The 12,213-nt window shown below is 41.1% G+C and overlaps 1 protein-coding gene across 1 annotated transcript; it reads left to right on the top strand.

Moving 5' to 3' along the window:
- The first annotated feature begins 206 nt into the window (after positions 1 to 206).
- On the top strand, positions 207 to 11,065 carry Inpp1 (inositol polyphosphate-1-phosphatase). The gene is made up of 5 exons (XM_010636858.3): positions 207 to 1,837; positions 4,071 to 4,131; positions 6,591 to 6,791; positions 8,109 to 8,283; positions 9,740 to 11,065. Exons 1-5 carry the CDS (start codon positions 1,634 to 1,636, stop codon positions 10,293 to 10,295), a joined length of 1,197 nt encoding a protein of 398 aa, XP_010635160.1. The 5' UTR covers positions 207 to 1,633; the 3' UTR covers positions 10,296 to 11,065.
- The last annotated feature ends 1,148 nt before the right edge of the window (positions 11,066 to 12,213 follow it).

Below are 12,213 nucleotides of genomic sequence, written 5' to 3'. Positions count from 1 at the left end.
TCTATAGGGCTTTGGCACATTTTTGTCAAATGTCCACTAGCAGAGGGTCACAGTGCTCTATCATACCTCTTCTGGGGTGAATGTTAACTTTAAAACACATGTAACTGTTGGCCGGGTGTGGTGGCACACGCCTGTAATCCCAGCACTCGGAAGGCTGAGGCAGGAGGATTGCTGTGAGTTCGAGACCAGCCTGGGCTAAATAGTGAGTTCCAGGTCAGTCTCAACTACATAGTGAGACCCTGTCTCAAAACAAACAAACAAATGAACATATATAACTGTTAAAGAGAGTATCTCATTGTCTTATTCACGTCCCTTTTATTACTGCTGAGGTTGGACATCCATTCTGTATGATCTCATGGTAACTGACCCATAACCCTAGGAAAACATATCTTTTAGTGAACTTGAGGCCCACTGTGACATTTCCCAGTTAACCCTTTTGGAGCCACGTCTTCATAGATCTACGAATGTTCAGCCTCTTAAAGTCCATTCAGGAAACTTCTCTCCATGGAGGAAATGATCCATTATAATGATAAAGCATCTGTGAGTCTGTGTGTGACTGATTCTGAGCTCAGCCGTTTAGTCTTGTGTAATCTTGCAGGAGTTACTTAACTTCCTAAGTTTGTTTCCCTTGACTGTAAAACAAGACAACCTCACAATAATTCTCAAATGAGGAGATAGGAATTATTCAAACTTTTTTCCTCCCTTACTGGGGATTGAACCCAAGGCTGTTACACTAAACTAAATCCCCAGCTCTTTTATCTTTATTTTGAGACAGGCTCTTGTGAAATTGTCCAGTTTAGATGCAAACTTGCAATCTTCTTGCCTCAGTCTCCCAGAGTGCTGGGTTTACAGGCTTGCACCACCATGCCTGGCTTTCAAGCTTTTAATTGGAGGTGGTTACTATTAAAGAGTGAGAAATGCTTCCTAAAACAAGATAGGCCCAATAGAAATGCCAAGAAATGCATCATAACACTCTTCGAAGCCAGAACTTTCCAACTCCTGACAGGTTGTACATTTCGGTCCGTTTTACTAATAGTGGAAGAACCCATAGATGGGTTTTTTTTTTTCTTAGTGGGCTAGAAAACTAGCTTATGATGAACCCAGAGTGGCTCAGAATGCAGGACTCAACAGTGCTTGCTGCCTGCTTGTTCCTGAGAAAGTTTCCTGGAACTGACAGCCTAAATCTCTCCACTTCTCCCTCCTCCTCACAGGGTGAATGAACACATGAGCACTTCTTCACCTATGTGGTCATTTCAAGGTCTGGATCATTTTAAGGTCACTGAGAGCAATCTGACTTTCCTTAACACTGTGCTGTAATACCTGTCTGTGTAGGGCTCTGTAAGAGATTCTCATTCCAAGATTTGTCTTTCTCTGATCATTCAGTTCTTTGTCTCAGGGATTTGTGCAAGTGCAAATACTTTTTCCTGATGTTGGCTTCTGTCTGTGGGTCTGCTAGCTGCTCAGTGGGGCTTACCCGGTTGGCTGCCCGATGGATGAGCTGCTGGTAGTCAGGAGGCCCCTGACATCACTCTGCAGTGCTTTCTCTTTCACATTTTCACGCTTGCTTCTCCAGCTGACAGCTCACGGGGTGGGTGCCGCTTTTGTGGGCACCGCTGGAAAGTGAGGTTCAGCAATGTCCGAGATCCTCCGGGAGCTGCTCTGCGTCTCTGAGAAAGCTGCCAACATCGCCCGGGCATGCAGGCAGCAGGAAACCCTCTTCCAGCTGCTCATTGAAGAGAAGAAGGAAGGAGAGAAGAACAAGAAGTTTGCTGTGGATTTTAAGACCCTGGCTGATGTGCTGGTGCAGGAAGTTATAAAACAGACTATGGAGAACAAGGTCAGAATGGTCATGGGATGGTGGCTCAGGAGTGTTTGCCTCTGTGGCCTTTTCCCCTCGTGGAATAACATAACTTTAACTTCCGGTAGACTGGAATTCAAATACACACCTTGGAGTTTTCCACCCCTGTTAGGATTGCAAAATTAATAAAATTCAGTCCAGAAAAATCTTTAAAATACAGAACAGAAAACACAAGAATAGCTATTTGTAACACCTAGAGATGAACATTCTGTATAGAACCTTTCATTTATTGGGTTTCATTAAATCTCATTTATTAATGATTTTCATCTTAATAAATAGTACATACTCCCTGGAACATAAGCAAAATTAAGAATCCTCTTAATCCCACCACTAGAGAACCACAACTATGTTCTGCTAAATGTTAGAATATTTTCTTTCCATGTGTCTGGGTGTATATGACCCATATAATTCATTTCAACAGAAATGAGAGCATGCTGTTTCATAATCTTTTTAATTTTTTAACTTGATATAGTTAAGTCTTGTGGACTTAATCATTTATCTATTATTTGCCTTTGTTATGGGCTTGTACCTCGATAAAGCTCCATTTATTTTACTAGAAAAACATTGTCATAACTAACAGTGATGGTGATTCTAAGTACCCCGAGCTAATTGGAGAAATGGTATTCATAAATAGTATTAATAATAGTAGTAATAGATACATAAAAACTTACTATTCTAAGACCTTTATCTTAGCTTATTTAATTTTTATAACAATTTGGCAAAGTAAGAACCATTATTTTAATATAATGGATATTTTTAAAAAGGCATGGAGAGTTTAGGTAACTTGCCTAACATTACACAGAAAATGAGTGGCCAGGCAAGTTTTTGAACGCGGGTAAACTGGCTCCAGAGTCTGTGTTATTTGCAATACTATATTGCCTTTTATGTGATAATTCAATAATGTTTCTGTATTTAGGAAGATATAACCTTATGACAAAAAGCGTTATAAAAGAGTGCAATATATTCTATAAAATTCTGATTTGGAGAATTGTTTAGGATCATTTACATAAATGTTAGCCCCAGGCAGGAGAAGGGAATAAATGATCTCATGAAATTTCTACGAACTGTATTTTTGTTTTTGCCTTATCTGGCTCCCATCAACTAAATGAAGAAAGTTTATTTTTGTTTGTTACTGATCAAGGTGGTTGGGTGTGAGGGATGATTGAGCAGCTGGATTTAGGGCAGATATTTACCCTGAAGCATTATAACAAGTTCAAGCAGTTGCTTCTTCATGAAGTAAATGCCAGAACTTATGTGCTGTTATTCCATTTTAGTTATGTAAAATATTTTTATTTTGTACCCTAGTAGCCTTAGAAACATCTGTAAGCAGGTTTAGGAGACAAAGCATAAGTCTGTAATGAATAACGTGATTGCCAGCTATTGCAGGCTTATGTTATCTTGCAAGAGAGAGAGAGAGAAGAGGGGGAGGGAGGGAGAGAAATGTGGTGGTTGTGGGCATTAAAGCTTCTGACCATCTGCAGGTGATATAGTTACAGTATTTGAAGCATTTCCTTGCCTTTGTTTCCTGAGAACATCATGCGGATGATGGATTCGGCACATATTTTGAGAAAAATGTCTTTACTACTGAGGATCAGAAGCAATATGCATCAGAAAGCTTAGTCATACAGAGATGAGAGGAGAATCTTACTTACTTGACTCCATTTATTCACTTGATATTGATGTGCCAATTTTGGTCAATAAAATAGTTCACTTTTCAGGATAGCAAGGTGATATTGAAAAAAGCTCTTGGTAAGTCCAGTAGTATAGAAACCCATTTTAAAAATGCAAATAAAATCTAATGCTGTCTTCTCATTTCTTCTTTCTAGTCTTAGTAATAATTTCAGGTGCCTGATCTGTAATACCTTATGCAAGCCATTTGTGTGCTGTTTAAAAGCAATGGTTAAAATAGCTTCTTTGGAAACATTCTAGTTCTGTGGTCCTTATACATGAGAGGAGGACAAGACATAAGAAAACCAGTCCTCCACTATGATTTACTTTCTGAGGGGTAAAGGAACAGGAAAACATTAGAAAACTGAGTACTGAACCAAGCTGGCTTTAGTTTTCATATGTGTGAATTGGTTTCTAGAATTAGAAATTCCTGAATTTCAGAATTGTGTGATTTAATTTGAAATATAAAATGGAAATCTGTTCAGAATTGAAAATGTGTGTGGGTTTTGTTATTTTGGGTTTTGTCACATTCTGAATCATTCAGTTTCCAGGCTTGGAAAAAAACATTTTTGGAGAAGAATCTAATGAGTTTACTAATGATTTGGGTAAGTATAAGAATCTTAATATGTCTTTGTAACTTCATTTTCTTATGGTATTTTGATTTCCAATTTACACCATGAAATAAATGGATATTTGAAAGCCTTTCAGTGTGGACAACATATACAGTGGAATGTTGAACTTCATCCATTGGAATATGGTGCCATTTTAGTCAGAGATTCGTGTTTTCTTAGAGTAGTCTAGTAAGTCCATGTGTCATGGTAAAGTAGAAATCTGTATCATTTAAGTAACTTATCAGTTAACCTTTAAGAAAGTTGTATGGCCCATTGAGAATCTAATGGGGTTCCTGAGTCCCCAAATTGATAGCCTAGGTGTAAGCCCATTTGTGGGTGTCCTGGTGGTCCGTGGCTCTTAGCTAAGAATGTAAGGAGATGCTGTCCTGAAATACTGAGTGATGTAGCACCAGTCACCTCATCATTTCTCTGGTCTCAGGACTTCTGTAAGGGACCTAAACCAACAGAAAGGTGTTTTTTTTTAAGTATCGAGGTTTTGGTTTGTGTGCTCTGTTTTGTTCGAGCTGGGTACCTCTGTGTAGCCCACGCTAGGCTCAATTCCTGAAATAAGATGACCCTTCCACCCCAACCTGCTGAGTAGCGGGGACTCTAGGATTGTGCCACCGTGCAGGACTTCAAGTTTTTTGTTTTAGTTTCTGGTGGGTGAAGTCTGCTTCTATGGATTTCCATGTTTCCTGGTGTTATAGGGGGAAATATCACAATACGATTCTTTTCAGAGATTTTTTTTTTTAGTTTATTGTGGTTTTTGTTTAATGGTAGAATACTAAAATAGTAAGCATTAAACAATCATGGGACAAATAGTTAAATATCTAGAAGCACACAAAGAGAAAAGATTAATTTCTGAACTAACTCTGAAGACTACAAAGTCTCTCGTGGGCTCTGTGTTAAGATGGCTTAGTTCTATGATAGAAGAAAGTCCATTTAAGCTTCTGAAGGTTAATAATGACTCTTGTAATTGACTCACAAGAAGCTCTCTGTTGAAATCCTACACTGACTGCTTCATGGTCATTTTGATACTTCATTTATCTAGAATTGTGGGGACGAAAGGCATTCCATATCTATTTCCCTGTTGTAAAGGACAAAGAAACATGCGAAAAGATGGACAGATGGTGTGAGCACAGGGAGGGGCAGATTATAGGCAGGGAACTGGATTTCTCCAGGTGTGATGGGAATATCCTGGCCAGTTTTAAGCAGAGGAGTAATAGACATGACTACTCATTGGAACAATCGTCCCATGACTTTTAGCCCAAAGTAGTGCTCAGCATCTGGCAGGGCAGTGATGGAATTATTATCCCCCAGCTTTAATGGTCTCATTGGATGGAACTTAACTCAGGCGACTGTTTGCTTGCTGATTCAGAGGCAGCACTGTGGGCTGGGGTGCAGCTCAGTTGTCAAGTGCTTCCGTGGCCCATAGAAGGCCCTGGGTCTCATCAGCAGCCCAGAAAAAACAAAAATAAAATCAAAAGCCAAAGTCATCACTGTAGTAGATTCACACTGTGCTTCCCAAACCTCACTGATCTGATCTTAACTAGGGCCTCAGATGGTGGTGTGAAAGCACTTGGACTTATAATTTTGGCTTTCTGGAGAAGCAACTTTTCTTATATCCTACTTCTCAGTTGGTGGTGTGGAGGGGAGCGATCTGTGTCATTTTGAATTATATAACTTTACTATGTTGAAAGATGAATAAACTTTGTATTACTGAACTGAAACAATTTTCAGCTAAAACAGTATTATAGCAGGAGGCAGAGCCCTCCAGTGTGCTTATTAAACCTCCATTCTTTTCAATAACATTGATGTGAAAACAGTGACCTGTGAAGAATAGAAGTCAAAAGAAAACATTTTATCAAGGATTCGGACCTTTTTTAAAAAGATTAATGTATAGCTCCCCTTAAATTGGATACAGAATTCTGTCTGTGGAGATTTTTCTGGGGGGCAGGTCTTTTGGTTCTTGGAATACAAACCCCTCTTGAGTTAAGGGCATCAGGTCATTGGGCATTTGCACCTTGGTGTGCGGTTCCCCGGGTGATTCTCCCAGTCAGCCAGGTCCAGGAACCACGAGTGTAGATCTGTTGCCCTCATTTAATCTTTTGTGTGCCTGTGTGTGTGTTTGCATTTGCAGTACTGGAGATTGAAACCAGGGTCGTCATACTGAGCTATAACATCAGCCCTGTGTATCTTTTATTTTGAGATGGGATCTCATAAGTTACTAAGTTGCTCAGGCTGGGCTTGAATTTGGGACCCTCCTGTCTCAGCCTCTCAGAACTGGGATTACACATGCACCACCACACCTGGCTGCCCTCACATAGTCTAAGTGCCTGGCTTTTACCACCTCCTCCACTGCCTTCTCTCTCTTTTTCCACCCTACCTTGTGTTGTTTTTTCTTCCACCGAAACTCCTGAAATGCAGTGTCGTTTAGATTGTCTTTATTGTAGGGGAAAAGATTACCATACAGCTGTGCTCAACAGAGGAAGAAACCACAGAGCTTCTCAGCAGAGTGCTTGGTGGTAACAGATCAGCATCTGAGGCACTGGCCAAGGTTGTTCATCAGGATGTTTCCTTCGGAGACCGGGCTCTGGACTCCATAGACATCTGCATTCCACAGGACATCCTGGGAATTTGGGTGGATCCCATAGGTATGTGTAGGAGACTGTGTTTGCTGCTTTTGCTTTTATTTGTTTTTGCTTATAGGGGGAAAGGGAAGGAGGGAGAGAAGGGAGGATAGAATAGAAGGAAAAATGGGTTATCAGAGAATTACATAATGCTCACCTCCGGATTATATGTGGAAACAAACACTCTTCCAAAATCTTTCCTCACTTGAGAGTACATTGGTGTCAGGATTTCAGAGGCAGAGGGATTCCCTGCCCCTCGGTTCTACCCCGAAGCAGCCCTGTTACCTGCTGCAGCTCTCTGTACTTTCTAGCAGGCACACCCTTAACTGTGTGCGAACTCCCTGGATGTATTTCTTAAGGGGGAACCTGGCTCTTCGCCGCCTCCTCACAGGAGCACCATCAGTTTCTTCTCTCTTATGCCCTCATCATTGTCCGTTCTTCCTTCTAACTTGACCAAATAATACAGTAGTACTGAGTGATTCCATCTCAGGTGACTTCCTGGAAGGAAGCTTTTCCATCCACATTGGACTAGTCCTCCAATTTCCCTGAGTTGTTAGCTTTTAGATACTTTGCCATGTGATGAATATTTAATATTTTTTTTTCTTTTTTGGTACTGGGGATCAAACTCAGGACCTTGTGCTTGGTGACAGACAGTGGAACCACTCAGCTAAATATCCGGCCCACCATTTGAGGAATATTTGAGTGCTTGCTATTTAACTAGATGTCACAGGAACTACGACAAGTCCTTTCCCTTCAGTTGTCATATAGGCAGGAAAATAAAACCTAAGGTGCTCAAGAGACCAAAGAACAATTTAATACAGTGACATCCAAAGGTAAAACCACAGGAGTAAAAAGAGATAAATTCTATGGACAAAATTGAGAGATGTTTTATGGTTAAATCTAGAATGTCCTCCAAAAGGCTTGTGTGTTGAGAGGTGGAGCTTCTGATGGTGAGTGGAGCGTGGGGGATTTGTCCACTGATGAGTGCAGTAGCTGAATGTGACGTGGGCCCTTGTCAGAAGAGCCTGGTCCCTGGGGTGTGACGTGGATGTAACTTCCTCCCCTGCTCCTCCCTGTTCGCTCGGCTTCCTGGCCACCATGATGTGAGCAGCTTTCCTCCCGCCGGTTCTTCCCCCGTGCCTTTTCTGCATTTCAGCCTGCCAACCATACATGGACAGAAACTTCTGGAGCCATGAGCTCAGAAGGAACCTTGCCTCTTAATTTGCAGGTGTTGCCTATTGTGTCTGCACGGAGAGGACAGTGACTAAGTAAGACAAGATCTATTCATCACTGTTTTCTACATCTTTACCTGGATCCCAACACATTTGCTTCATTTTTCAGATTCAACCTATCAGTACATTAAAGGGCCTGCTGATGTTAAAGCCAACCAAGGAATTTTCCCCTGTGGCCTTCAGTGTGTCACCATTTTAATCGGTGTCTATGACTTACAGACAGGGGTGCCCCTGATGGGAGTCATCAACCAACCTTTTGTGTCACAAGACCTGAACACACTCAGGTAAAAGATGAACACTTCTGATCTGTTACAGCTTGTAGAACTTCTCACCTCAGCTTTGCTTATTGCTGTGCCCTTCCCGCCACTGGATCCATTAGGGGCTCCTGCTAAAGGCCCACAGGTTTGAGTGAAAGTTCTTTGCATTTTCAATCCTGGATTTGACATAATTTTATTTGGAGCCACATGCATGAATTTTAAGAGATATCATCTTCAGAGATCATCCTTTCACATGTGCAATATGGCAATCCTGTTCTGTTTCTGGAATCTACTCAAAACAGAATAGAAGGGGGCAAACTCTGTCTTAAGATATGTTTGGAAAGAGATAGGAGTCGTCATCACTATACATCCAGTTGAACTTCTATAAAATTTTAGAAGGAACTAAAAGTATGGAAACGTCCAATGCAAAGATTATCATGGCCAGGATGAGCCACCTTGGGTGTCTGTTCTTACACTGGCAGTACAGAGCCCCTGCTCTTCGGCCTTCCTGTGAAATCTTAGACAGCACAAGGAAGTCCCAAGTTAAAAAGCAGCTTTGTTTTTTTATTGAAATAGGTCATACTTTTCCATTCATATAGAACTACCTATGCTTATTGAATTTTGAATTGCTTCAGATAAGAATAGTTAGCTCTTTAACAGACATAAGTCTACATTTCTGGAATTTTAATGTTTTCCCTCTACCTCTGCTTTTTTTTTCCAAACCAAATACGTGCTTCCATCATCTTTAAAGTCAGTAAGAAACTAAAGAGTCCTGGGGAAGTGTGCAGACATACTCCTGGCCTAGAACTGGGGGTAGTAGACAAAGCAGTTAGTGCTGCAGATTTTGGAATGAGACCCTTTGGGTTTGAATGCAGATTCTAACATGTATGAACTTTGTGGGCCTCCACAAGTTACTTTTTCTAAGCCTGTGTTTCCTCATCTGCAGCATAGAAGGCAAGTTTAGCACTGATAAATGGGAAGTGCTGTTACTATCATTCTTGCCAAAAATAACCTCACAATGAGTCTCCTTTCTTGTCACCAGTGTGTACAAGAATAAAAAGCACACCCTAAGGGCGAAAACTTCCAAAGACTGTTAGAGATTCACAGATGTATCTGTTCGTCTTTTCTCCTGCTAAACTTGATATGCCAAAAGTGCTAATGTTTGCAGTTTCTGGAGACCGGAAAGCCTGGAAATATTTTAATGTTCTCCTAGTTTGAGGTGATAATGCAATAAAATTGAAATCATTCCTAACTGCAAATATTTTAGTGTTCTCCTAGATTGAGGTGATAATGCAATAAAATTGAAGCATTCCTCACTCTAACAATGCAGGCAGCTGTGTGCATATGAAGTTTTAGGAACGAATTAGCTACTTGATAGCTGTTTCCAGGGTTAGGAATATTGCCGCTCGTTGTATTATGATGAGTCATGTATTTTTTCCATATCATTAAATTTGAAAGTAATATGAATAATTTTTCTTTCCAGGTGGAAAGGCGAGTGCTACTGGGGCCTTTCCTACATGGGGACCAACATTCATTCACTAAACCTCACCATCCCTATAAACAGTGGTAAAAACCAGCCTGCAAGCGCCAGCTCTGACAGAGAATCCCCCGACCTTTTCTCTGCTGTCATTAGTACAAGTGAGAAGGTGACCCTCAAAGCCGCTCTGTCACAGGTGTGTGGAGACAGCATCTTCCGGGCAGCTGGGGCTGGTTACAAGAGCCTTTGTGTTGTGCAAGGCCTCGTGGACATTTACATCTTTTCGGAAGACACCACCTTCAAGTGGGACACCTGTGCTGCTCACGCCATCCTGAGGGCCATGGGTGGGGGGATCGTGGACATGAAAGAATGCTTAGAAAAAAATGCAGGCGCAGGGCTGATTCCGCCGGAGCTGCTGTACCACAAGGAAAACACAGGAGCCACTGGGGTCGATCGCTGGGCCAACAAGGGAGGCCTGATTGCGTACAGGTCCAGAAAGCGGCTGGAGACCTTCCTGAGCCGCCTCCTCCAAAATCTTGCATCTTTGGAGTCACAGACGTAGACGGCTCTGACCTCAATGTACACACACAACTGTTTCCCATTATCTCCATCCTCTGAAGATAGTGTTGTCCTGTTGGTGGTTCATGCGCGCCTGCCTCTTTTGAGGAGCATTTTTCCTTTATGTGTTCGTAATGTTAATTTTGGTTGCTTAGTGACATTCATGCAGCAATTAAGTATGATATTGTTACAGTAAATATTGTACTGCTGATGTTGCTTGAAGCACCTCAATAAAATACTGCAGAAGAAAAATTCTGTTCAATTGGTACAGCTACTCTAAACATCGGAGTTATAGGAGGAATACCACTGAAATATCGGAAAATACTAAAGGGGTTTATTTACTGTCCTGATGGGAAAATCTGCCTGTGGCAGAATATTTAGAACTTTGAATTTGAATAATGTAGCCAAGTTCGAGTGTTTTCATACTATTCATGCTTTGCTCATAAGAAGGAACACCTGAGCACTGTGGGTTCCCTCCCACCTCTGCAGAGATGATGAGGGAGACAGAGCTAAGTATATGCCCGGGGGGAGAGAGAGAGAGGTGCAGACACTCCATTTCTGTCGAAGAGAATGTAAAGGGGTGAAGAGGTTTTTGTCATTTTTGCATATTTACTACTCTTGCCAAAAAGATATAGGGGTATAACTGTCCCATACTGAATGTGCTGAGAGGGGCCCTGGCCACTTTTCCTGGTTTCTTTGACAGGACTGGCAACCTGGGGATGCAGAGCAGGGGCTCAGACCCTCACCTCTGACTTCTTTCTGCTCTCCATCCTCTGGGGCCGAAGATGTTTTTTTTCCCCTGCAATTACAAGTGAATGAAAATAACACTCTAGTTTTTCTTCTAATACCTTCAGATTTTAAAAAGTTGACAAAGGTTGTATACATTTATGTTGTACAACATGCTTTGGAATATGTATCCATTATGCACTGGATATATTAATAATCATTGTCTCACCTTTTTGTGGTGAGAACACTTAAGAGCTACTGTTAGCCTCTTTCAAGTGTACAGTATATTGTTATGAACTATAGTGGCCACACTGTAAAATAGATCTCTCCACCTACCTGAAATTTTGTTCCTTTGATCGAAGTCTTCCCAATCTTCCATTGCTCACCCCCAGCAACCACCATTTTAGTCTCTGCTTCTATGTGTTTTACTTGCTTAGGTTTCATGTGTAAGTGAGATTGTGGGGTGTTTGTCTTTCTATGTCTGGCTTATTTTGCTTAACATAACAGCTTCCAGGTTCATGTTATTGCGAGTGACAGCCTTACCTCCTCTTTTAAGACTGAGTAGCATTTATTGTCTACACAGCATATATTTTCTTCATCCACTGATACAGACTTAGGTTGATGCCATACCTTGTCTGTTATGCGCATTGCCGAATCAACAAAGGAGTGAAGATATCTCTGACATAAATGAAATTGTGTTTCCGTAGTCAAACGCTTCTCAGAACTTCGCTGCATACAGCAAATTCTGTGGTTGATACAGTGGTAGGGTTACAATTTTCAATTACATTGTGCTTTCTGGTTGGCTGTGGACTCAAGTTGCATATTTCTGTCACTGACAGTCTTAATTTCTAAGAGCTGATTTGAAGTCAAAGTCAGTTTGTTCTTCACAAACCACATTAGAAAGGAAAATCCAGGACTTCCGGCCCCATATACACCAGCACAGGGAAATAGAATATGGTTAAAAAAGGCGTATGTTGTCAGTAAGAACATTTTTAGAGTACATACATTATCAACAACATTCGGCAAAAACAGTCATCTCCAATGAGTTCTGAATAGACAAGTTTCTCAGAAGAGAAAACAGCTGGAGAAAAGGGGGAATCAAACATATTCTGTAAACATGTACATCAGCCTGCTCTATTCATAGCTTCCACATTCACAGATTTAACCAACCTTGATGGAACATAAATATATTATAT

This window comes from Fukomys damarensis, unplaced genomic scaffold, assembly GCF_012274545.1.
Source record: "Fukomys damarensis isolate Sample0158 unplaced genomic scaffold, DMR_v1.0_HiC HiC_scaffold_26, whole genome shotgun sequence".
Lineage (NCBI taxonomy): Eukaryota > Metazoa > Chordata > Mammalia > Rodentia > Bathyergidae > Fukomys > Fukomys damarensis.
This window is presented reverse-complemented; position numbering and strand designations above follow the sequence as displayed.

What these genes read in the sequence shown, in the direction of transcription:
- Inpp1 (XM_010636858.3), top strand. Translation starts at nt 1,634, where the DNA reads ATGTCCGAGATCCTCCGGGAGCTGCTCTGCGTCTCTGAGAAAGCTGCC. An exon ending in AACAGACTATGGAGAACAAG is followed by an intron (nt 1,838 to 4,070) that starts GTCAGAATGGTC and finishes TGAATCATTCAG; the next exon opens with TTTCCAGGCTTGGAAAAAAA. An exon ending in AATTTGGGTGGATCCCATAG is followed by an intron (nt 6,792 to 8,108) that starts GTATGTGTAGGA and finishes TTCATTTTTCAG; the next exon opens with ATTCAACCTATCAGTACATT.